Genomic DNA, 26,945 nt, shown 5'->3' with positions numbered 1-26,945 from the left:
GCACAAAAATATGATTTTAGTTTTTAATACATGTATTAAGAGTGCTCATATGCTGAGCCATGGTCGCAGCATACTTCTTTTGTAAAAAAATGTCTTGGATTGTAGCAGGGGTCTTCTCTTGTGCTTAAACTGGTTGTATTGTATTAGTATATTGTGTTGCTGGAGTATTGTAGTAGTAGGATCCATTTGTGATTAAGGTGGATGGCACTGGTACTAGTGCACAGCCCCTTGCAGTCTTGGAGCTAATTCAGCCATCTGGCTAGTGTCCTGTTGGTTAAGTAATTAGAGAAACATAATGGTTTATTTGTCATGTATACATATACATTACACAGTTCAGTAACTTATTTTCCAACAGTGACAAATACTTTTGCTTCCCTTTATTGTTTGCATATTCTGCAAATAAGTAATTTTAATGGCCTCCAGAGTTGTGCTGTCTTTTATACAGGATTTAGTCTGTTTTGCATTCCTTTCATTATTCTAAATTGTCTAGTGTTAAATTCCACATTTTAAAGAATAGGGGATCAAGTATGGGGCCTTGAGGAATACTTGTGATATTTTGTAGTTAAGGAGAGAGGGAGCCTTGACATTTTACTGATTGCTGTCAACTGGAAAGGTAGCTGGTACACCATCTAAGAGTGTTAGGTGATAGTCCAAGGAAAGAGTTGATGAAGCAGCTTAGAATAAGATGCAGTATCAAAAGCTTTGGAAAAATAAAGGAATAGTAAAGAGAAAAGTTTGACAGAATCTTTTGCTTTATTTATAGTTTCTATAAAGGATAATAAGGCATTTACTGTACAGTGGTCAGGACGGGAACCATGTTGAGTAGAGGTTAATGGTTCATTTTGCAGCAGATGATTAAGAATTTGTTCGTGAACACACATTTTTCTAAACATTTTGAGAGTGGGGACCAGATGGTAGCATTCTGAAACTTAGATACTTCATTCCTATGCATAAAGGAGGTAACGCAATTGATGCACCACTTCCATAAGTTAAAGACATAGGACTGTGTGTGAAATCTGTTAATCAGGATGCTAAATGGATAGGCTATGGCCTCTGCAGCTAGCTTTAAATATTCAAATGGGAGGTTATCAGCACAGGTAGAGCAGGGTTTCATCTCAAAGTTTTTCTTTATAGTTTGTAGTGGGGACAGTTGTAGGGTGAAGGAGGAAGAGAATAACTGGATTCAGGTGGGTTAGAGGTAGAATGAGAAGAGTTAAGAGAGTCATCCGTGAATAAGTTTGGATTGAAGTTTTGAGTTTTTAAATGAAGAGGGAATGAATGTGGAGAGCTTGAGGTTAAATTGGCAAAACATTCAATAAAATAAGTATTAAACTTGATTACAGTACGAAGGGGGGGGGGGCACTTTATGGGCTGAGGGCTTTTTTGGATCCTGGATTAAGTAGTGAACGTAGAGGACCAAAATTTAAGGTTATTTCTGTGGTTGGTTTGTAAAGAAGTGTAATATTTTTTTTCCTTGACCACTACTTTTTTGACTAGGTTACAAAGTTGTCTGTAAAACGGTAATTGCATGTTGGGTTTGTTCTTTTGCCATTCTTTCCATGCCATGTCCCATGTTAGTGGTTTACTCTGCTTTGATAGCTGTCGTGCATGACTAGATTTGATTCTTTTTGTATGAATTTGGGCTAACTTATTAAGGGTGCAAATGTTATACTGAAACAATGTACTGCTTTGTCTAGTTTTAATGTTTCAAGGATGAACAAATTCATGGCTTTTAGTAAGTCAGTAAAGGACTCTTGGTTAAATTTCAACAGATTGGGGGATTGCAAGAAGTTTCTTAGGCTGTAAGCTGGAAGGGAGTAAATAAGAGTATCTGAGAAAGTACCAGCTGTTAAGAATTTACTTGGGTCAGTAACCAGAGTCAAGTCAAGAACAGAGCCTCTGTTGGTGTTTTAATACAATGAGTAAACTTGAACAAAATTCATGTTGGATGCTAGGAAGTTGGAGGTTAAGTTCTGTCAGTTATTTTGACATTGCCTGAACTGACAGTTTCATTGGTAATTGTAATGGATATCTAAGATAATATATTTTCCAGAATAGGAATGTTGTGTTGAGGTGAGATGTACAGTACAATGATGCATAAGCTTTTTGTATTGTATAATTTTTGAAGGTGATAAGTTTTTGGCATTTGCAAATTTATTGATGGAATTTGAGTATGGAGTAAAGCTGTATGCGTTAGGGTAGAGTAAGGCTATGCCACCTGCTTTCTTATGTAGTCTGTCTATTCTAATTGTTATAGCCAGGAGGAAGAAATAGTTTATCAGCTTTATGCCAGGTCTTTAGGGCAAGTAAGACATCCAGGGCGTATAGTACGATATCCAGGCATAGAAATCAATTATTTTGTTACTGATACTTTGAAAATTTACTGTAACAAAGTTTAGGGTTTTAGGTGGGAGTTGTTGGATGGAGGTGAGGTAGGCCCTGGGTTTGGGTGAATGTCACCATTTTGGGGGGTGTTAGAGAAGTCTATTTAGGATAACATTTATTGTTTTTATTGGTGGTAGTTTAAATAGCCCGTGAGTCACGAGTGGAGTACCCCAGAGCTCTGTGCTGGGATATCTCCTGTTTGGCATCTACTTTTCTGAAGTAAAAGCCTATACCAAAGGGCTCTGACTGATTGACCTAAGTTTGCAGATGACTGAAAGCTAGGAGCAGTCATTGAATCTGGAAATGATGTGGCCATCCTGCAGGAAGGTTTGTTCCAAATAAATAACTGGTGCCAAAATCATGGACTGAAACTAAATGCCAAAAAATGCATTATTGTATCCTTTGGGAAGTCATCTACCCTAGGGGCTACCAAAATATCACCAATATGCCCTATGAGTTGACCCAGTTGTTCAGGATTTGGGAACTTGTGTGGATTGTGTCTTAACTTTTGATCAACATGTGTCAATTTTAAGAAAATTTTATTTCACAGCTTGTAAATAAAGGGATTGTGTCTAGATCTAGGGAATGTTATTGTCCCCCTTTACTCGGCCTTCATTAGGCCAGTCAGTGAATACAGTGTCCCCTTTGGCAAGTATCTGTTCAGACAAAAACAAGTGGAATGCATACAGACATACTTTACTAAAAGGATACAAGACTTAAACAACATGTCCTACATGGACCAATTCAAAGCCCTGTCACTATACTCTGTATCCCACAGACTGCTAAAAGATAACCTTTGTCAGGCATACAAGGCATGATCCAACCCCATTACAGTTGGATTTACTGCACATAAGCAAATTAAATGAAACCAGAAATACTGGTTTAGGGATCTAGACTTCTGCAACATCAACAGAATGGTTTGGAGGGACAGATTCATCTTCCAGAGAATGTGGCCGCTCTGGAACAGATTCCCGATTTGCATAAAAATAAAGTTCATTCCTGTCTGGATTCAAGTACAACTTATGTCTGTGGATGGTAATCAGAAATTTTACTCCAGTACTGCTTCCCGTACAACAAATGGACAGAGGCAGCTCCTGAATGCTTTATCCCATGCATGGGTCCTCTCAAATTTATCTATGGTATAATCCCAGTTATTTTCATTATGTATAATGCATAATTATCAACGAGTCCATGAGACAGAATGGTAGGATACACTCTTGAAGTGCCTTCTTCTGTATGACTATTTATATTGTACACTGAAAAAATCTGAAGAAATTGACATTGAAGTTTCCTGTTAAAATAATTTTTAACTTAACTGCAGTTTCATTTAGATGAACTACATAAGCCTGTTTTTGCTGTTTTTCTCCTTCTCGGATGTCTGTCCCATTGCTATTATTGAAGGTATATATGCCTGAGACTCTTTCAGGTGTAGCAGTGAGATAGTACTTGCGTTTGGAATACAGTAGTTGCAGCTGTAAAACTGTTGCATTGATTTTTGTTTAATGTTTATACATGTGTGAGGCCATTATGAAGGTGTACGATTGTTGGGCTTAGCCAGTATTTGGTGTTTATTTTGCAACTTGGATGGAGCACATGTTGACACAAATCCTGGTTTCGTTACTTAAGCGTAAAGTTATAAAACTCTGTCCTGGTCAAGATCAGAGTGATGAGAACATCTGAGAAGTTTGAGTGACATAGGACTGCTGTTTTCGAGCGGAGTCTTTAATGATAATTCCTCGAGCTCAGGATAACGGAAAGTGAATTATTTTGAGCAACTGTTCTAAAGGCCCTTCCTTGATATCTGACAGCATTACAGGGTGTTAAGGTAAATTGTAAACATTATCGAGGTAGTCATTTGAAAGATGTTTTTTCTGTAAGCTAGTGTCTTTTTAAATGATTTTTGCCCATCATGTCGTATGTCCTCCCCGCGGTCGAGTGGCGTTCGAAAGACATGCGTAGAATGGGCATGCCTTCGTTGAAGGTTGGGTGTCGAGCTAGCACCTCGGCACTGTAAAAATCTACTGCCAATCATTAGCGGATCTGAGTTCCGCTGTGGCGACCCCCAACCGGGAAAAGCCGAAAGAAGAACAATAATGCATAATTATCAACCACTGGATGGGTAAGCCCAATCTGTAACCAAATGGGATAGGTTATTTTGAGTACAAAAAAAGGGATACTGGCTAGGCTTAAAATAGCCCACAAGGGCAGCTAGCCTAGTACTTGCCTGTGAACCTATGGAGGTGGTGTATGCCGTTTTTCAGTTTAGAGTAGCAGGAAGGGTTTATGTTAAATAAGCTAGGAGTGAGCTATATAATGGTAACTGTTAGTTAACTTGTGATTAGTTAGAGGTGGTGACAGGGTCTTTCGGGTGGGGGGTGTAAAGATGTAAAGTGTGTGAGGAGGTGGAGGAGTAAAATAATGAAAGTTAATAGCATGGCAGGTGTACAAGTACTTGAAATAGTATAAGAAGCTTAGAGTGTTGAGAGTGAAACAGGACAGGAAGGGGTGGGGAGAAAGGAAAGCAAATTAAAATTATGATACGAGCAGTTGGTTAGTGGTGTAATGATTATTAGGTGATGACTGGAGGAATTTACTTTGGGGTGGAGTATTGGGAGTATAAGAGTAGATGATGTGGGTTATGTTCAAATGACTATAGATAATTATATGTGATGTATAATGTTTGCAACTGAAAATGTCTGTGGTTTATTTTCATTTATATAGATGTATGATTGTGTTATAAGTAATGATTCAATAAAGTTTTCTTTTGTTTAAAAAAATAGTAGATGTGGGGGTAGTAGGACTAGAGGGTAGGGGAGCAGAGTGAGCTGAAGTGCACTGGGCCCCACACACTAAAAATAAGGAAAGAGAAGTCTCTCTGTAGCACTATCAGTCAGGTGCGACAGCTGTTTGTAGTTTAAATTATACTACACCTGAAAGACTGAAGTAGCATAGAAAAATAAAAAAAATAAGTTTTGCCCTAGAGGAGTATTAGTAGTCCTGAAGTGTATATAGTTAGTAGAAAGTGCATTGTAGCCAAGTATAATTCAGGGAGTTTCTAAAAATGTTTATGTTCCTCAATACAAATCTTTTATAACTCCCCTTCTTCATTAAAAAGCCAAATAAGCAAAACCAGCCTTTTTGGTAAACAGTGAGCAAAAAAGAGATTTCTGGAAGGAAATAAGAAGCAGGGTCCTTTCAAATAAAAGGTTCAGTCTAACACTACAGCATGATTGTGCCATTCTTCTCCCTTCCTTCCAGCCATTATCTTCACAAACCTCTCCCAGAAACTAGTCCTCAGCATTCCCCTTTGACAAAAGATTATTTCAGACTCTAGTGTTAAGTGATGCAGGAGGGTTACAGGTGGCACTGGATACAAAAAAATTCATTTCAGTTGAATTCCTCCCCACTTCTGAACAAAAGTTTTTTTTTTTCTTTAGGTTCTTCAGTGTTTACACACTTGAGTCAGAAATCCAGTGCTTGTAAGTCAGAGAGGCAATGGCTTCTATTCTAGAATGTTTCTAGTACTGCAGAAAGAGTCTTATCCAAGACCAGTGCTAGCTCTTTCTTTCCTAAACATGTATGTGCAAGTACCGAAATTCAAAATGCTGACCTTACAGAATGTGTCATTCCTGGGTTGTTTCTCTCAGCTGAATTCTCTTAAGGCTTTGCTGACACAATAGAGGGTGGATTTTTATCTGGAATCTTTCCTGAGCTTCTCCAGTCAGTCTCAGACTTTTATGCAAGAGAATTTCTCAGGATCTTAGGGTTCATGAATTCTGTGATGCTCATCATTCCGCTAGTCAGGTTTCACATGAGAGAGGTTTTTTTTTATTGTATCTGCTTTATTTTCTGAAAAAAAAATACTTGTTTTCCCGCCTTTCTAAGGTAGTATAGTCCAGTTTTCAGGTTAGTGCTGAATTCAGGGCTGTGTTACAAGTTTCTGTGTTTGCCAATACCTTACTTGGATACAAGAAGTTTCTCTGTTCACTGTGAGAGAGGGGAGCTTTGAGCAGCCTATCAGTCCCCGGAGGAGTGGTTTCAGCCCAGAAATTAGTAGTTTATTGGCCATTTTGGGCTAATTTCTTTCTTTCATTTCCCTGCTCTAAAACCCGCATTTGCAAGGTTTTGCGTGTGGGCAGCGCTGGTTAGCTAGGGTATAACTGTTCCTGGCTCCACAAAGTCTACTCTTCAATTTTTCCCTTGGAACTAGACAAAATTTCAACTTAAGCACTCAAACCATTGACTTTTCATACCGGCACTTGCTCAAAACTCATAGGAAGCACTAATAAACCTTAGCACTAGATCCCCCTATACTGTAGAGAAGGACAAGGCGATCTATTCGAACTTATCAGCCAATCAGTAAAACAGTTCACTGTACCTATCCAGGCATGTCCAAAGGGCAGCTTCAGGTGTACTCTCTCTGGTCCAACTGGCGAATTTGGGCATTTTGAGGCAATGTTACAATTGCCTCATGTACACAGACAACCCTCTCCTCCTTCCACCAAACACTAATACATGCGAGAGATGCAATTATACAGCCAAACTGGAGGCTAAGCTCTCTCAACCCAAGACTGGACCAGGCAGTCAAGAGGAGAAGGGAATTACTTGGATCACACCACCAGTCTCACATAGACCTATGAAATCAGCACCGGCAAAAAAAACACATAAATACACGAAAACATACTCTGAGGCTCTAAATAAAAATCTGCTGAAGCAACAGAGACCTCCAAAGCAGATATCCAAACAACTGCCACCCCCCCCCCCCAACACAAACCATGAAACACATACTTCACAAAACCAGTGTGCCACACAATCACAGCCCTTAAGGCAAAATAACATACCCAACACACTAGTAATAGGTGACTCTATAGTCAGGCACACTGACATCCCACTCACTAGGCCGAATAAGGAGAGGGTTACTGTTAAGCTGCCTGTCAGGTGCCAGGATCCGCCACATAACACAAGCACTCAGGTCACTACAGAACAAGTACAAATATGATTCTGTCATTGTCCACGTTGGTATGAATGACCTGAGCCATACCTCCCTGGACTACATGAAAAGAGACATGGAGGAGCTCTCTGATCACATAGCCCAGGCCGGTATGACCCTGACCCTGAGTAGCATCCTGCCCTCACCAAGAATGATACCACGGTATAGAGAAAAAAGTTATCAAATTCAACAATTGGCCAAGTTTCTGGTGTCATTCAAAGGGGATCCAGTGTCTGTCAGCCTGGGATGACATGCTCGACAAGCCACGCTGCTTTGCTAGAGACTGCTTGCACCTGTTACCCTTAGATTTTCGAATACTGGCCAAGGCTCTTGCTACCCCCATAGTGCCTTTTTTAGGCAAGGCTCAAAAGACAACCCCACTGCCGTAACTAGCACAAGTAACAAAAAACTGAGGGTAATGCTACTCAATGCCAGAAGTCTAAACCTCAAAATGTACACACTCGGGGCATTCCTCAGTATGGAGAAAATCGATATATGTGCAGTAACAGAAACCTGGTTTAAGGCTCCAGAGAGCACCCCAGCACTACCAGGCTACAACTGATACCATACATTTCGGCCACAAAATCCGGACCGAAATACAAAAGGTGGGGGATTATCCGTATTCATCAAGGATACCCACACCTCCAGGTTAGTGACATAGCACAATGCTTCAGAGATCATCACATGCAACTAACAATGGGCAAAACTGCTATTCAAATTATAGCTTGCTACAGATCACCCACCATGTCCCAGGACCCCCACTCCGCATTCCTGGAAACACTGGAAAACATAAAGGTCCTACCAAACACCCTGATATTGGGTGATTTCAATTACCCAAACATTAACTGGGAGAACTACTCAAGTGCAAACTCCCTTGCCCAACATTTCCTAGAATTTATAAACTCAAACGCCCTGGATCAACTGGTCAACACCCCCACCAGAGGTGACAACATATTGGACCTGGTCATCACCAACATGGGCGACCGGTGTTCCACACCAGAGGTCAACCCTTCACTGGTTAGATCTGACCATAAACTAATCACTCTGGATATCCACATTCCGCCACCACCCCCGGTCAAAGAAACCACTGTGGAAAAACTTTTCAAATGCAAACTTCACGTTACTTAAGACTGAGGGAGGAAGTTTCAAAGCCGCCATGCTAAAGGATAACGCTGTCCAAGCTGCAAAATCCTTTACTAATGCACTCTGTGGGCACCTACAAGAATGCATGGATCGTGCTATCCCAGACAAAACCAAGACTCACTCCTCCAAGAAAAGGAAACCAATCTGGTGGACTCCTGCCATAAACAAGCTATACAATAGGAAGAAACTAGTACAGAAAAGAGTAAAATCCCAAGAAGGAAGACATCCCTGATCAGTATCAGCAAGAAACTACGTTCCCTCATAAAATCATCCAAGGCTAGCTTCGAAAGAAAAATTGCCATGGACTCCAAAGATAATGACAAGGCATTCTTTAGCTATGTCAAGAATCTAAGTGGCAATTCTCAGATCTGCCCAGAGTTAGTGCAGAACAGCACAAAATACACTGAACTGACCGATATAGCCAACATCCTGGCAGACAGGTTCAGTGCAAACCTCACCCCCCTCTCACCCCCAAAAGGGCCCATAACTATACCAGAAGAATGTAGTGCCCCTGAAATCACAGACACTCAGGTTAAAACAGCCCTCTCCAAAGCGAAAAATACAGCATCAGTGAGACCGGACGGTGTCCCAGGCTGCGTCCTACACGAACTCAAATATGAACTAACCCCTCACCTAAACACACTGTTTAAACTCAGCCTCTCCACAGGCTACGTGCCCACAGAGTGGTGCACAGCAACGGTTATTCCACTCCACAAAGGTGGAGCCACAACAGACCCCGGGAGCTATCGCCCTATAAGCCTGACTAGCTTGGTCTGCAAAGCTATGGAGTGCATCATCATGGATCTCATTGACAGAGACATTGGAAACCTCCAAACACTGGACCCTACCCAGTTCGGCTTTAAGGGCAGATCATGCCTCGTAAACCTGGTGGACTTCTTTGAGACAGTTACCAAGGCTATAGACGAGGGAAAGGTGGTCCACACAGCCTACCTAGACCTTGCAAAGTGCTTCAACACCATCCCCCACTCAGGTATTATAGACAAGCTCACCAGCCTGAACATAAACCCCTACATCATGAGATGGGTTGCCAATTGGCTCACGGACAGAACCCACATGGTAAGAGTTGCGGGAGCTAGGTCTGACTCTAAACCGGTTACAAGTGGCGTTCCCCAGGGCTCGGTCCTAGGACCCCTCTTGTTCGGCATATACTTCTCAGAGGTACAGGCAAGCACAGGAGGACTATGGCTGACCAAGTTCGCAGACTACTGCAAACTAGGGGCTATAATTGACTCTCCGGCTGACACAGACATTCTCCAAAAGGGTCTCACTGAGACAGATACCTGGTGTCAAAACCATGGCCTCAAGCTAAATGCCAAAAAGTGCATAGTCATCCCCTTTGGAAAAAACAAAGGACCCACAAACTACCACATAGTTGGTAGCCCCTAAATATGGAAGACGTAATAAGGGATCTGGGGACCCAAATAGACAGAAACCTCTCCTTTGATAATCACATTGCTAAAGTGGTTAGAAAATCCTATGTGGCCAACCTAATCACAAAAGGGTTTGCATCCAGATCGAAAGAGGTCATTGGGTCCCTCTATGCATCACTCATCAGACCTATCATAGAGTACAATGCCCCATTTGGGATGTACCTTACAAGACACCTGCAACAACTGGAAAGACCACAGAAGTACTTCACCAAGAGGATCACTGGCCTCAAGCAGATGCCCTATGCAGCTCGACTGAAGAAACTCCAACTGTACTCTATTGCATACCGCCTACTCAGAGGTGATCTCTGCCTGACATACAAGGCCATGTCCAACCCATAATTGATGGACATGTTCCACCTAAAGAAAACCATGTCCCCTTGAGCCACATGCTCCAGGGATCTAAATCTCACCACAACAATAAATAGGACGTGCTGGAGGGATAGATTCCTGTCCCAGAGACTTCCCATGCTCTGGAACAAGATTCCAATGTACATTAGGCAGAGCTCCTCACTAACCTTGTTCAAGAGAAACCTTGACGAGTGGATGGAAACAGAAAGTTTACCCCAGGGATCACTTCAATGGCTCTGCTGGGTAGAGGCACAGTGAACTAATCTAAAGGGGTGGCGAAAGCCAACACATTCTGGCTAGGCTTATAAATGCCTTCTGGCAGATAGCCTAGTACCTACCTATGAACCTATGCAGTAGTTTCCAAAAAAAAAAAATAATAAAATAAATAAAAAAAAACACATAGATGACCAAGCATTTATATAATCTGGAGCATCAAATTTAAGTTGGACTTTCTAAAATGGAACTGCATTGGTGGAGGCAAATTTATCTGACAGACCAAAGCACATCAGTATAAAGGCGATGTTGGCTGTGATCCATGCCTTGAAATCTCCCGCCTTGGCAGATGTGCTAAATGCTGCCTGTCTTCAGGACCTCTGTAAGTGATTATAGATGGTACCACATTTATATAGTTCGTAAGCAAGGGGATACAAGATCATACTCCTTATGCAGGCTGGCAATGATGGTTTAGGAGGTAGTTGAACAGCATTCTTTAACACTCCAAGCACCTTACATTCCTTCAGAGCAAAACATAATGGCAAGCAAGCTGAACAGGACCGGGACAGACCCTCAAAAATAGAAACTGAATGAGCCGATCATCCAGGAACTGATCCAGTTGTGGGGAACACCTCAAATAGATTATTTGCCTCCTTTCAAAAATGCAACACATTTTGCACCAGGACACTTTGCAAGCAAGCCTGAAAAATGGAAACATTTTCATTCTTGTGTATGGGAATGTTCCTTTATGCTTTTCCACCCTTTCCACTGACATGCAGTGCAATTCTGAAGATTCAGAAGGACTCCCCAGGATCATTTTGGTGACTCAGTTTTGGCCCAGACAGCATTAGCTCTCCCTTCTTATGAAATTGGCCAAGGGCAATTACCAGAAGCTTCCTCACATATTGGATAAACTTGCACAAAACTTAGGGGAGATTGATACACCTCATTCTAATCAACTTCAACTAACTGCCTGGATGATGTAATTATAATACCTTTTAGACACTTAATTCATGAGGTCATGCAGCTGGTAATAAAGGAGGCAAGAAAACCTGTTGTTAGCAAATCCTATGTTGGTAAATAGAATTTTCTAGTTGCTGCCTAGCCAGTAACTGAGGGCCCCTCTGTGATTTTGTACCATTGGTGCTTAAACAGTTCTCTGGCCCCTCTAATTCCTGTAAAGGTTCATTTTGCGGCTATTTCAGCACATAGAACCTCCTCTTTGTTCTCTGTTTGTGGTAAAAGTTTCTGAAAGGAGTTTTATACCCGAGACTTCCTTGCAGACAGGTTACTTCTCCATGGGATCATAAAATTTTACTGAAGAAATTGACTGTGTCATCCTTTGAATGTACTCCTCAAGCTTATTTAAGGTTCTTGACTTGAAAAACTGTAATAATCTTTGCTTTGACATCTGTAGGAAGAGTATCTGAGCTGTACGCTGTCATGGTAGGTGAATCTTTTTTCATAATCCATAGAGATAAGGTTACATTAAGAATAAACCCCTCTTTTATGCCCAGACTGATTTCAGAGTGTACTTTGAATCAAGCTATCAATCTCCCAGTTTTCTATTTGGAACCTAAAAACCAAGGAGAAAAGATTATGCACACTCAGGCATGTCTAGGCAATTCAGGTACTATCTTGACGGAGCTAAGTCCTTTAGAAAAACTGATCGGCTATTTATTTTCTATCAAGGGACAAAAAAGGAGCTTCCTGTGTCTAAACAGACAATTTCCAACTTATCTTCAACGAGTGCTTGTTATTTCCACTGTGGGAAATCCATTCCAGGCAGTGTCAAGGCACATGTTATTTAGAATCTTATCTTTGATGGCATACTGGAAAGAGGTGGACAAACTCGTAGCATTTCAGCGGCAGCTTTGTGGCCTTCTGTGCATACAAAGCATTACAATCCAAATTCCTTTTCAAGGTCCAGGGAGAGCTTTGCTAGGACCATTCTTCAGGGCTCCTTGATCTATACCCTTCCTCCTTCCTGGTTGGATAGGCGTTGGTTGTCAACCTATGTATTCTAAAAGCTGTTGCAACCGTGAGAATGATGAACATAGTGCAGTTGTGTAAGTTGCACTTCCCCATGACAGTAGATTTTTGAATGCCTCACTGTTGCAATAGCAGCACCCAACCTCCATCCCCTTACTGTTTTGTATATAGTGGTAGTTGGGATATAAAGTAGGGTACTTTGTGTGTCTACTTTTTCTTTACTGCTGCTGTTTTTGGTTCAAGATTGTTTGGCTGTTCACTCTCTGTATGGACAAAAGTCCTGAAGATGTCTCCACTCTACGATGATTTCCCTCCTTGGGGCTAGCCAGTCAGAAGTCGGAGTGAAGGAGTGGTAGGAACCTCAGCTTTGCACAGTTGCTGGTGGTTCATTCCTAGGCAGAGGAATGATCCGTATAACTAAAAAGCTACTACAGCAGTGAAGAATTCATACATCTACTGTTATGGGCAAGTACAATGTCTGCAACTGTAGTTAATATGACAACTTTTTTGAGACAGTCACCAAAGCCATGGATGAGGGGAAGACCATGCACACTGCCTACCTTGACCTGGCCAAAGCCTTCAACACTATTCCCCACTCTGACATAATAGATAAACTCTCTCAACTAGACTTCAATCCGTATGTTACCAGATGGGTAGCTAATTGGTTCACTAATACAACCCACCTAGTCAAAATAGGGGAAGCCACCTCAAGCAGTAGATCTGCATTGAGTGGCGTACCCCAAGGTTCGGTCTTGGGGCCTCTGTTATTTGGGATATACTTTTCTGAGGTGCAGGCCAAAACCAGTGGGCTATGGCTGACCAAGTTTGCAGATGACTGCAAGCTGGGAGCTGTCATCAAATCCCCTAGTGACGTGGATATCCTCCAAGAGGGTCTCGCTCAAACAAATGACTCGTGCCAGAAACATGGCCTCAAAATGAATACAAAAAAATGCTTCATCCCCTTTGGGGAGAGTGATGTCCCCACAAATTATCACATTAATAGCAATGTCCTAAGCATGTAGTTAGTTGTGAGGGATTTGGGCACCCAGATTGATAGCAACCTGACTTTTTGACCACCATGTTGCTTCCATTGTACTTAAAGCTTTCTATATGGCAAGTAAGGGTATCTCATCTAGGGGCAGGGAGGTCATAATATCCCTGTATTCTTTCCTTATAAGGCCCATTATTGAGTACAGTGCCCCATTCGGCATGTACCTCGCAAAGCACATGCTGCAGCTGGAGAGACCACAGATGTTCTTCACCAGGAGAATCCAGGGCCTCAAAAATCTACCATACACAGATAGACTAAAAACCCTATCCCTTTACTCTGTTTCATACAGACTCTTCATAGGTGACCTCTGTCTGGCATACAAGGCAGTCTTTGACCCCGTCTTGATGGGACTGCTGCATGTTCACAAGTCAAGCTCCACTCGAGTAATCCACACACGCGGCCTCAACCTAGTCTGAGACATCAATAAGACTTGTTGGCAGGACAGATTTGTGTCCCAGAGACTCCCCCATCTGTGGAATAGACTCCCTCTCCATGTCAAGCAGAGTACCTCTTTACCCCCTTTTTAAGTGCAACCTGGATAACTGGATGGGAAATAGAAGATACATCCCTGGGATTCCACTTGTGTCCCTGCTGGACAGAGGCATTGGGGTGCTGATGTGTCTATGCATGGGCTAAACTCTTGGCTAGCCTTATAAGGACCTCAGGGCCAATAGCTTAGTAACTTGCTATGATCCTATAAGTTAAGAAAGGCTGGACAAATGCAAGTTAAAGTTTAATATAATTGGACTTTAGGTATGGCACCTCACTGATTGCAAGCAATTGTGTGGAGCTACTCTCATGCAACAAGAAGTAAATTGAAATTTTAAAAGGGAGGTGCCTAGAAATAACACTTCTTCTTCTTCTTTCAGCTTTTCTCAGTTAGGGAAAGTAAAAAAAAATCCAAACCAGCATGTAAAAGAACTTGAAACACTAACAAACAAAACAGAAAGCTGCCAAGGAAGTTCTCTAACAGTAATTTTTTTTAATCATCTTGGGAGACTTTTAACTACCTGCCAAAAAAACTGGGAAACCTAGACATGAAATGTAGGCTACTCCCTAAAATTAACTAACAACATGGAAGGCTTCCAAGGAAACTCAGCAACAGTAAACGTTTTAAGTGCTTTTGTCCTTTTTATTTAATACAAAACTTCAGAAAAATAAATGAATATGAAGCAACTCTGGTTTTATTTCGGGGAATAGCCTTCATTTCATGTCTAGGCCTCCCAGTTTTTCGACAGGTAGTCAGTCTCCCAGGGTGATTAATCGAATAAATGAGATAACAGGCTGAGGAATGGTGGCAGGTATACTTTTGGGGATGACTGAAGGGGACACTGTGGTGAGGTTTGCTCCAAATCTGTCAGCTAGCAGGTTGACTATTAACTTCTGGTTGAGTTTGGGTGGTGCCATCCACAACCATTTCAACGCATAGCTGGGTATACTCCTTTACGTTTCGGACTTAAAGAATGCCTTGCGATTATCCTTGGCTAGGGAGGCTATTTTTTGCTTCTTAATTGGCTTTGAAAGACTTGACAAGATCTCCAATTTGCTTGAGCTAGAGAGGGATTTCTTTCTCTGCTGAGCCATTTTTCTCTCGTTCTTGGACATTAGTTTCTTTCTCTTGTAATATAGCCTGTTTATACTAGGGGTCCACCACGGTGGCTTTTTTTTCTTTCGGCAAGACCTTGTTTTAATCTGGTCAGGTGCAGCTGATTCTATACAACTTCTTAAGTGGTTATACAGGCCATTAGTGTACACCTCTTCATAGGAGTCCATGTTATCTCTGTTCGAGGGGGCTTTGAAACGTCTTGTACCATAATAGTTTCTCTCTGAAAAATTCTTAAGTATTTTTTGAACTTGATGGGTTATCTGGTCTTATAATTACATAGAACAAGATTAATTTATGGCCCAATCTCACCAGGGAGTACATCACACGGGGATGGGAGGGGTGCAATGTTCTCCCATGTTAGTGAGTACTATGTCCAGTACATTTGAGGCTCTTCCGGGTGTGCTGACTAGCTGTTCCAGAGCATTTGCATTGACAAAGTCTAAGAACCTCTGAGCCAGCATGTTTGTGGTTGTGTATATTTCCCACTGGATGGGTAGGATAATTAAAATCGCCCATGAGTAAGGTGTTGGGCTGTATGGCAAGTGACTCAAATAAGTTCAGGTATGCAGTATGCTTTTTCTGTTTCTTGATGGAGGACCCATAGCTAGCTATGATGTGGTAGGAGGCTTTGCCTCTAGTTAATTGGACATGGAGCAGCTCGAGTCATACTGTTTGACCAGTCCCGAGGTGTACTTATCCTTAATGAAGATGGATAAACCTCCTCCTTTGGGTCTTTTAAGATTCAGTTTGTAGTCTCAGTGTATGGAAGGCATTGTAAGAGAAAGAAAACAAGGGAAATGGTTAAGGATGAAAGGATGAGCATAGTAGACTGTAACTTGAAGCAAATGCTTTCCAGAATGGAATGGAGAGTTGAAGGAAGGTTTGACAATAAAGACAATAGCTGACTGTGTGTAATAAAGAATCGAGAATAAATATTTGTAAGTAGCTACCCCAACAAGTCAGGAAAGATCCATGTGTCTGATGTTAATCCAGGCACATTAACAATGCATTGATTTGGACTGTAAGAAACGCACTAGTAATTTGATGCACACTGTACCTGAAGAAGGGGAGGGCTGATTGTCACGTAGACTTGATCGCAAAAGGGGAGGAGAGAAGTGCAAATGTACACAAATATCCATCCACATAATGGATAGGACAAGGGGAAAGTACAAGGTTCAAGAAAGTGAACAGGGGACTTTTTAGGTGATAGAAGCTTTCATCAGGTAATAATAATAAAAAGAAGGTTAGGATGTAAGAAAAGGAAAATAACCGAGGATTGATATTGAGAGAACAAATGGATAACACATCCCAACATCACTTGCATTAGGCAGATGTAGAAAGAGTCATAGGTGAAAGTAAACCTAAACATGGTGACTCATCCCTATGTCACATGATGGTTAGCCAAATGGCTCACGGGTAGGACACATGAAGTTAGGATGGGGGACTCCACCCCCCACCAAGAGGCCTGTTACTGATGGTGTCCCACAGGGCTCGGCACTGGGACCTCTCCTGTTTGGAACATTCTTCTCTGAAGTCAAGCCAAATGTAGAGGGCCTTTGGCTTACCAGATTTGCTGACAGCTGCAAGCTGGATGCAGTCCTTGAATCCCCCCAAAGATGGAGATATCCTCCGGGAAGGTCTGACACAAAATTGGTGCCAGAACCATGGCCTAACAAAATAGTTATACCCTTTAAGAAGATGTTCACTCCTGCAGATTACAATATTGATAACAGTCCCTTAAGAGTAGACCCAGTGGTAAGGTACTTGGGGTCTCAGGTTGACAGTAACCTGAACTTTGATCACAATGTGTCCATGTATCCATGAGAAAAGTCTTCTATTTGGTGCAAGTTATAAGTAATTGCTTGGCATCCAGATCTAAGGAGATCATAGTTCCACTATACTTGGCCCTCATTAGACCAATAATTGAGTACAATGTTTCTGACCAGGGATTTGCAACAGTTTGGGTGGCTGCAGAGGCTACTCACTAAAAGTATGTTGTTGTATCTTTCAGCTTTTCCCAGTTAGGGGTCGCCACAGCGGAACTCTAGTCCGCTAATGATTGGCAGTAGGTTTTTACGTACCGAGTTGCCAGCTCTGACGCACAACCTTCAATGAAGGTACGCCCATTCACGCACGTCTCCACACACAAGACGCTTTAGCTGAGAATCGAACAGGACAACGTCTTACTGTGAGGCGACAACTCTACCGCAGCACCACCACTGCAGTCTAGATCAAGTTTTGAAACTAAAAATAAAAAAAATAATCTCTCTGCCTCCCATGATGGCATAAATCAGAGACTTAACTAGGTCTTCTTGCATCATGGATAGTTTCCTAGTCTGGCATCCCCCAATTCAATTTTGAAAGGTCTTCTGAAGTTCAAATACGACCCTTACAGTTTTTCCAAACACCCAATGTACTTCTGTAATTCCATGAAGTTGCTTGCTACAATGATCACCAGCAGACAAACAAGCCATTACAATCACACACACTGAGCTAGAGACTTCGAAGATAGCTGTACACTGAGTAACAACTTAATTTCAGCACTCCCGGTGTGAATACAGAAAGTCAGAAAAGAGAGCCAGTGAATTTGTCTTTTTGTGAAATTTTAGTAACTGGCTAGTAAGTGCACTGCCTGGATGCCAACAAAAATGAAATTCAGAGAAATTGAAAGAAAATCAATCACAATAGGTAAAGAGAAAATACAGTTGGTAAGAATCCTACAGCTATTCAGCAAAAAGCAGTTTAAGCTCCAGCTTTTATGCAAGACACGACGTCTAGTAATCTAGGGGAAAAATGAGTCGTGTGCTCAGATCTGATTAAAATAAAAGAAACACTGAAGGACTATATCAACTCAAAAAAGAAAAGGCTGTAAAAAATGGAAGAAGCTTTAACAGATATTTGGATGAGCTGATAGAACTGCAAAAAAAAAAAAAACACTGGCTGAGTATGAGAATGCTGCAAAGGAAATGTTTCAAAATAGCAGTTAGAGGACAGAGCACACAAAGGGAAAACCTGAGATTTTCTGCTGTACCAGAGAAACTGGAAGGAACAGACTGTATTAACTTTATGACAGCAAAAATAAGCAACTGGACTGGTATTACACAGCTGGAGTTGTTAACTGAAAGGGCATATTGTGTTTATGCTCCAAACCTATTCATGAGAAAGCAGCCCAGATCTTGAATAGTAAATGCAACCCTACCAGCAGAAAGAGTTGATTCTGACAAAACTGTGGCAGGAGGACAAAGTATTAAAACTGGAAGACTGAGTGTTTCTGAATACAGGGTGTAAATATGTCCTGTGCAGACTGCCTCATAGTCATGTCCCTGTACTTGGTCTCCTATAGACTACTGAGGGGCACTCTATGCCTATCCTGCGTAGCATTCTCTGATTCAACCCTGATGGATCTGCTGCATATTCACAAAACAGGCAGCACTAGAATTATCCACTGTAAGGATCTAAGCCCCATCTGTGACATAAACAAAACATGTTGGAGGGACAGTTGTTTGCCCCAGAGATGATCCCGTCTTTCGAACATATTCCCATTCATGTGAAATAGAGCTCTTCCCTAAGCCTGTTCAAAAGCAGTTTGGACCAAGGGATGGGAAATTGCAAATTCACCCTTGTTTTGTCAACTGGAGCTATTATGGACAAGGGGGAGTTTGTAGATGCCATAAGGCACAGACCTATACCAAAAACCCTTCTAGCCCAAGGGCAGTAATAATTGGGAAAATTGAGACATGAATGGTTAGGCTAAAAAGGCTCTAGGGCCATTAGCCTAGTAACCTCCTATTATCCTGTAATAGGATGAAAGTAGAGAAGTACATAAGAGATTTAAATGGTAAGGTAGAGTGGTGGGAACAGTAGCACAAGTGCAGGATATTTTACTGAGAAAGAACAAGAAAATTTAAGAGTACAGGAGTAAGCACGGAGGAGGTAGGAGAATGTATAGTACAAAGCAATGGAGTACAATGAATAATAAAAATAAAGAAATATGGGCCAGGAGGTAAAAAAGTGTAACAATAGTAGATAAGTGGGAAAAGGATGAGAACAACTTGGTACATGTGGAGTAGGTAGTTGTACGCACAAACTAAATTAGAACTACTTTATAAAGGGGAAAGGGGGCAGAACCAAGAGACTGGCTGTTCTCCTTGCCTGAGGCTACCCAATCTCTGACCATTGATATCTTGGACTTCTCATGAGATGCCCACATAGGCAGTGTTCTCAGTTTAGGACCATGGTTCCTGTAGCAGTGGAGTTTGTACATCAATCTGAAGATGTTAACATACTTGTTAACCCCCAAAGCTTTCAAGAATTAGTGAAAACTAGGGATTCTATTGCTCTATACAGACAGAGTACCATTTTTATGTTGTACGTAAGTAGAGACACAAGATCGTATTCATGTGCAAATGACAGATGCAGGTCTGCAAGTTAGTGACAAAGTACATTCTGGTGCTCGGAGTGGTGTGCGCCATCACACTGCAACAGCATATCATTGACTTGAGCAGAACACTGGAGGGGAAACTATAAGAAGAGGTCGAGCAAGAGGGTTTTCCAGCAGTTGATAAACTTGGGGTCTTTTCAAGATGGGTTTACTAACCTCCCTGGTGAGTGATCAGCTCCTTGTTTACTGCAAAGGCCTGCCTTGCAACAGGCCTATTGGATGGATTATTTTCCTTTGGTGATCTCAGTAGCTTCTGTACCCCGCCCCCTTACTGCCCCTTCTCTTTACCCATGTGATGGAGAAGATGCACAGGGAATAGCCCAGTTTAACTCCTGTCTCCATTTTGATGTACGCAGCTTCTATTTCTTGGTAGTGAAAATGGTTAAGTAACGTCTGATCTTCCTGTCACAAGTGATAGACTACTCCCAGTACTTTCAAAGCAAAGGGTCTTAGGTTTGCAGTCTTGGAAGATCTGTTGCTTGTTCCTTGCCAGGCACCTTTTCTGTCAGGATGTGCTAACCATTCTAAAAGAAACCAGTAAGCATTACACAAGGAAGCTGTAACTGTTGTATAAAGTCTCCTTTAGATTGTGAAGGGCATCCCTTGTTATTGCTTGTGTGTCATATCTCATTTGAGTAGGAATGTGTCGGTCCTATGTAAAAGATGGATGCTTCCTCTGTATCTGCTTGTATCCCGTTATCTTCACCTCTTGACAGGAGAGAGATTGGTTAAGCAATTCCTAAGATGGGTGATTCACCTATGGCCAGCTAATGTGTCTGAATTCCATCCTTGAGCAGCTGACTCTGGATCCATTTGAGCCAGTAGCCTTAGTGCTGCTCAAGTTTCTGTCATGGAAGGCTATCATGTTTGAGTCCTTTATGAACACAAGAAAGATCTCAGAGCTGTGGGTAGTAACAGCCATTTACAATCCTCCACAGTGACAGTGGCCTTTATGCCAAAAATGGTTTTAGTGTTTATCCCTTAACCAGTTGATTCAGCTGTTGGTGTTCTTCACAAAACCTTAACACAAAGAGGGGGGGGTATTATGCATATGTTGGAAGTCCACAAACAATTTCAGGGCTGCTTGGGTAGGACTAAGTCCATCAGACAAAGGGACCAGTTGTTTCCTAGCCTTTGTTACTAGGAAAGGAGGACTGCTTATTTACTAAGCAGATGCCCTTTAAATCATTGACAAACCTTCATTGTTTTCAGCTGTGAAAAGAAAGACAGGCCTCTGCAGAAACATCTAAGAACACAAGACTTCCAGTACAGCTGCCATCTTAGTGGACTCTGTCAGGCAGGTTTCAACCCGGCCATTTGTGAAGTGCCTACCTTGTCATATCTTCATGCATTTTCCAAGTGCTAAAAGTTAGATTTCCAGTCCAGGTGTAGGCTGAGGTTTGGAGCAGCAGTTCTCCATGGTGTCTCATTTTGAGGAACTACTCCAGGAGTAGGAAGACAAAGCAACCCCCCCCCTTTTGGGGGGGGGGGGGTTGTGGAAGACCATTTCTCTTATGAATTCTGCTGCAGCAATGATCTTAGGCTGAATATAGTACCGTTCTGTGAGACACACCCTGACAATAGTTTGAGTTTGGTTACTGCTGTATTACAAGCACCCACTTATTTTCTGTTTGGATAATCCCCTCTCTTTTGTGTCCTGTGGAAAAGCCTACACTGCATGTAGGATAATGCAAGGACAACTCGTATCCAAATGTTTTGCAATAAATTTTGCTTTTCTGCATGTAGTACGTAGACTTCATAAAGTTCACTGGCAAAAATGAAGAAATGGTATGGCATCCCTTTTTATCTTTGATGTAGGGTGGTTTGTCCACGTGTGGGAACATCGGCTTCCTCCCTGATGTATGTAGAATGCTTAGAGTTAGGTTGGTCAGGCATGTGTCAGCCTGCAGCTAAAAACGTTATGAATACTTAATGTGACAGTGACTTTACTCGAGCATTTACTGTTGTGGTGGGTTCTCGTACATTTTTTCCTGGATTAAAAAAAAAATCAGAAACTTGGACTACTTTACAGAATTTGAAAATTCCTTACACCCTCCTCTAGACTCTCTCTGGCTCAGTCACTTCTCTTACCTTGCCTACTGTATGCTGCTCCTATCCTTATTAATATTCAGTCTACTTTTATTTCTAAACTTGAGCAAACTTAAAATAAAATAGCCAGATTTGCCACTAACCTTTCTCACCATTCCCATCACTGTCTTGCCCTTAAGACACTACTCTCGCCTGGATTCTCTCATCAGCTACTGCTTCCCCAATTATATATCACACACTCCATTCTCTATAATCCCTCTTCCTGCCCCTTTATCTCCAAACTAGTATCTTGCTACTCTGCCCTCCGACACCTTTGTACCACTGATAAACAGCTTCTCGACATTTACAAACCCAATAAGAATATTGGGAAGTTCCTGTATAAATACTCAGTAGCTCACATCTGGAATACAGCCCCCCTCAATATAAGAAATATTCCCCAAAACATCAGTTTAAAAGAGAGCTAAAACACCATCTTCAAAAGACCTGGTCCTGTCCATGTCAAGTCCCCACATAACAACAACCTTACTTAATCACCTTATATTCTACTCACCTTTGCTTTACCACAACTAATTAAGCCTTTATGGTGTTATTCACACTGAAATACAACTTTGTTGCTCTACTTATTATACCTTGTATTATTTTACTTATTTGTTTATTGTATGCTATTGTAAAGATGTTATACTCTTTTTACTGAGGATTTGTGTACTTCTCATTTTCTACTTTATGCGATTGTATTCTTAACTTTTAGGTATTTGTCTTTTGTTCTTTGGAGATTTTCTCCTCTGGTCTCCACTGAAAATGGGCCTCGGCTCATTTGGACCAACCCGGTTAACAAATGTCAAATAAATTAAATGTTTCGCTGGTACAGTCACGTATTACATTCTTTAAAATGTTGGCCATGCGGTTTCTCATACAGATATTCCAGTGCTTGAGTTACTGTACTGTAACTCCATCCTGTGTAAATCTTCATGCAGACACTTTAACTGCAAGTGGTACTTTAATCTGTGTAGTTAATTTCAGACAATTGGAAGTTTAGTTTTGGCTCTTTCCTTATTTGTGTTGATGCATATGTTCTCACATAGCTTTGCAGCACGTGTTTTTGTATTTTTGCACTGTAATCGACTACAGTTCATCTGTCCGTGTTGTTAAGCTGTCATTAGTAAATAAATCTGTTGCAAGGTAACCTAACTGACATAGTCTTTATTTATTAAAGCAATGACTCATAACAAATATATACTACATGTGAACCCATTTTCAGTGGCTGCTTAAACCTGACAAAGGTATTTGGCTTATTTGAAAGCTAACCTACACGTGACCAGAAAGAATTATGGGTGTATAACTGTGCCTTTCCCTTCCACTGCTTCTTGTAACTAGTACTTTATTGTACCCGTTACTAATCCTTTAGCACCTAACTGTACATTTTCTGTCCCATCTATGTGACTTTAATTTCCTAACACCGCTTAATGCCTGCAGTATAAATATGTCTGAAGTTATTTTGACTCATTTTTTAAAATATTGAACGCTAATGTCTTCTCTGTGTTGTGGTGGCAAAGGCTTTTTTAAAATCTGTTAGGCTGAGTTTAAAATCCTCCATAAATATTATACATTACCCAAATCACCCAAGTAAGGATGTTGGTCTGATTTTATCTATCAGTGATGTGTATGTTCTAAAACCTGCCTTGGGTCATTAATTATCATACAGATTTAAAATAAACGGCTAAAACGCTTATCACAGCATATAAAATTGTGATGACTCTTCAAACCTGTAACTTAAAAAGCACTTTTTGCATAGTTACTTGTGTATTTTAAGAGCAGGCTGTCAGGTACTTTTACAGATGACTTCAGGAAGGGAAATTACAATTTAGGATATAGCCACTTGCATTAAATTTTTCTGAAATCATTGGTTGTGTGATTCACTTTGTCTTGTGAATCGGCTGCTGTCTCATCCATGTATTTAGTTCAAGTACAGTTATGTATTTCTGATGCATAACTGCACTTCAAATTTTAAGAATGTGGTATTAATGCCACTTTTCTTAAAATCTGACAGAAGATTTGCACTTAAATTGGTAAGATGAAAGGGTGTACAGTGTTATAAATGCTTTCATTTCTAACAGGAAGTCTAGGATTAAGGAGTTTTACAGGCTTTGAAACAGTTCCTTGTAGAGCTATTAAAACAATATTCCACAACTTTGCGTGGGTATATCAGGGTTTTCCCCATGGTTGGTATGGTTTGATCATTAGGGTGAAGCCCGAGTGATTAAACAAAGCCAGCCATGGGTAAATTCCAATGTACCCACAAACAGAGGTGGATTATTGCTTTGATACAATATCATTATTTAATAAAGAATTTACTTGTCTTTCTTTAATACGACTCTATAAAGGGACTTCTGTCTTTTTCCATGTTGTCTTCATTATTATGATGTACTGAACATGCTTATGGGACTTGCATTTCCACACTTGCACAGTACATCCGTGCAAGAGAAGTGATGGAGAAAACAAAATCTCTGTTGCTGTTTATTTTATAACTGTTAAAAACAGACATTTATAGGGACAGATCAAAAATATGCGGAAAATTGGATATGTTCTTGTTTCAGTTTTGCAGAATGTACCTGATTTTTTTTCTCATATTTTTGGTGTGTTCCATTATATGCCAGTAAAAAAGTTTGGCCACTCAATGGTACTTCAGGTGCCGTACTTTTTTCTATTAGTATGTGCTTGATTTACAACAGGGACACTGGTTGGGCTGTCCAGTCATCATGCTTGTGTTTTTGAATGGGATTGAGCCATTATTGAATAAAGTAGTACGTACAGTTGTTTCTAGGCACAGAATTCTCAGTATATGGTTTTTTGAAATAGCCATCTTTAGAAATCTTGTTTTTCCAGATCATCTAAGACAAGGAGTGATATAACTGAAGTAGGAATTGGTTAAAGTCTGTAGGTAAAACACTTGTGTTTTTGGTAATGCTGTATTTTGTACATGTGGTCGTCCCTTGAGTATGGCTAGAAGCAGCTGTTGGTCTGGCAGGAGAACAATTAAAGGATGTTGGTCAGCTACTCTCTGTCCAAAATAGATGAGTGGTGTGTGTGTGTGCGCATGTTTGTGTGTTTTAACACACACGTGTTTACATCTAGGTGCACACGAGTGCACATGCACACTCTGAATGGAGAGAAATGTGTCCTTCGTGTTGTGTAGAATATTGCTGCAACAGCGCTTAAGTCTTGACATTTCAGGACATGTGATCAAACTGTACATCATCCTGCTTAGGTCTGAAGTGTGCTTTGCTTCCAGTGGTGATCTCCCAAGCTCTGTTGTATACTGAGTATACATCCTTGAATAATGCTTGCAACACTGATAGCTAGACTTTCTGTGCTTTCTCTCCTGCTTACACAATCACTTTGGTTCACTTGCATGGGTAGCACCATGGTAGAGCATCCTTTTTTGTAGCACTGTGCTTTCCTTCTTGTTTGATAACTTGTGTTTGTTCCTAGACTCTGGTTGCTAGTGCTGCAGACTATGAAACTGTCACTGCTGTGCTGTTATTCTTTTCTGATTTGCTAATTTAGATTTTTAGAAATGAATTCCCTAAGGGTTTTTTTTTTTTTAATCTTATAGCAATATTCCTGGTATCCAAACAATTTGGATAAAAACTTGGGGCTGCTCTCATAACAATTCTGATGGAGAATACATGGCAGGCCAGCTGGCTGCTTATGGATACAGAATTACAGGTAGGAAAGAATGCAGCGACTTTTTATTTCTAAAGAGTGAATCAGTGCCTGCATGTATAAGTAAAGCCTCAGTTAACAGAATTTAAATGTAGGTGTGTTATTTCATAAAAGATCGTCAAAATGCTAGGGTCATGAAAGGGAAATATGTTTAAATATTGCAAAGCATACTCAAAATAAGTATTATAAAGTCAAAATATTTTGTCACCTTTTTAAAATTTGAGAAAAGCGAGACGTGTATACACAAGTTTCTTTGTTAATGTTGATATAATTGTTCTGTTTGCTTTAATATGGAATTACTTTTGTGTGTAAATATCTGAATGTAGATGTTCTAGGCGCTTGACAAAGTTAAACTCTTGGATGTGTTTATACATGTATTTTGTTGTACTTTTTTTGTGTTTTCTCCTCCTTATCAAAGACTGTGCGGATGTAATACTTTCTGTGATGAGTATTTGCTCAGCTGTGTGTTTGAAAGTATATGAAGGAATTAGAAGTCTTGGGGCAGTGTTTCATAAACAGTTGTCTGGCACTTAATGCAGAGGTTTAAAAGCTATGAGCTGTTAACAGGCTGTTTGGTTCCCTCAACTTCATTTGCTATTATACGACTCCGAGCAAGTCACTTTAACCTAACAGTGTTTTCAGGTCATCTCTGAAAAGGTGCACTTGCATCCAGTGGGCTTAACCGGTTAGCAAACTAATGAACCATTGTGCACCACAGAGCAGGACTGATACACTAGCATGCCAAAGCATGCTTTGAAATTCAAGGAAGTTCTTACACAGTGGGGTAAGACAGTACTATACAGTCATGCCTCATGTGTAACCACAGAAATTTATGCATGATATGCAGATGATCCACCAAGAGTCATGTGCAATTTACAAACACCACTGCAACTGTGTATAGTCTGGTTGCAACTGGGAGGGTAACTTAATGGATCTGAACTGCATATGTGCAGTTGTATTGGTACTTCGCAATACAATGATCCCCCTTCTGTGCTAATGTTTCTCAGCTAGTATAGCTGAATGACACATCAGTAGTACATAAAAAAGCCTCCTATGCACAGTACAGAAAAACTAATGACAATGCAGTCCCTTGTAGTACATGCAAAGTTGCTGCCCCAATCCTACTGAGAGTCCATCTCTCAGTAATGATGCAACAGTGCTCCAGCCAATGAAATCACTAGCTGCACATACAATGGCTATAACAAGTGTACACACCCCTGTTAAAATGCCAAGTTTTTGTGATATAAAAAAAAATCAGACCACAAAAAATAATTTCAAAACTTTTCCCACCTTTGACCTAAAACCTGTACAATTCAATTGAAAAACAAACAAATCTGGTAGGGGAAAAAATATAAAAAATAAAAAAAAGTACAATACGCTAGGTTCATAGGTGTGTACTAGGCTAATGGCCCTGGGGCCTTTACAAGCCTAGACATAGGATTACCCTGGCATAGTGCCACCCGACTTTGGTTCCCAGTGCCTCTGTCGAGCAGAGCCACTGGTGTTATCCCCAGGGTGAATTTTCTGTTTCCCATCCACTCATCAATATTTCT

The 26,945-nt window shown here is 40.9% G+C and overlaps 1 protein-coding gene across 1 annotated transcript in view; it reads left to right on the top strand.

Annotated features, from left to right (window-relative positions):
• Nucleotides 1-26,945, top strand: part of LOC122797172 (threonylcarbamoyladenosine tRNA methylthiotransferase-like) — a 2,201,584-nt gene that overhangs the window by 85,497 nt on the left and 2,089,142 nt on the right. Inside the window, exon 3 of the mRNA XM_044065991.1 lies at nucleotides 25,283-25,395. Within this exon, the coding sequence (XP_043921926.1) occupies nucleotides 25,283-25,395 (113 nt within the window). The remainder of the gene's footprint in view (nucleotides 1-25,282; nucleotides 25,396-26,945) is intronic.

Source organism: Protopterus annectens, chromosome 3.part0, assembly GCF_019279795.1.
Source record: "Protopterus annectens isolate FY-2018-M chromosome 3.part0, PAN1.0, whole genome shotgun sequence".
Taxonomy (NCBI): Eukaryota; Metazoa; Chordata; order Ceratodontiformes; family Protopteridae; genus Protopterus; species Protopterus annectens.
Note: the sequence above shows the minus strand (reverse complement) of the source record. Positions and strands in the feature narration are given on the sequence as shown.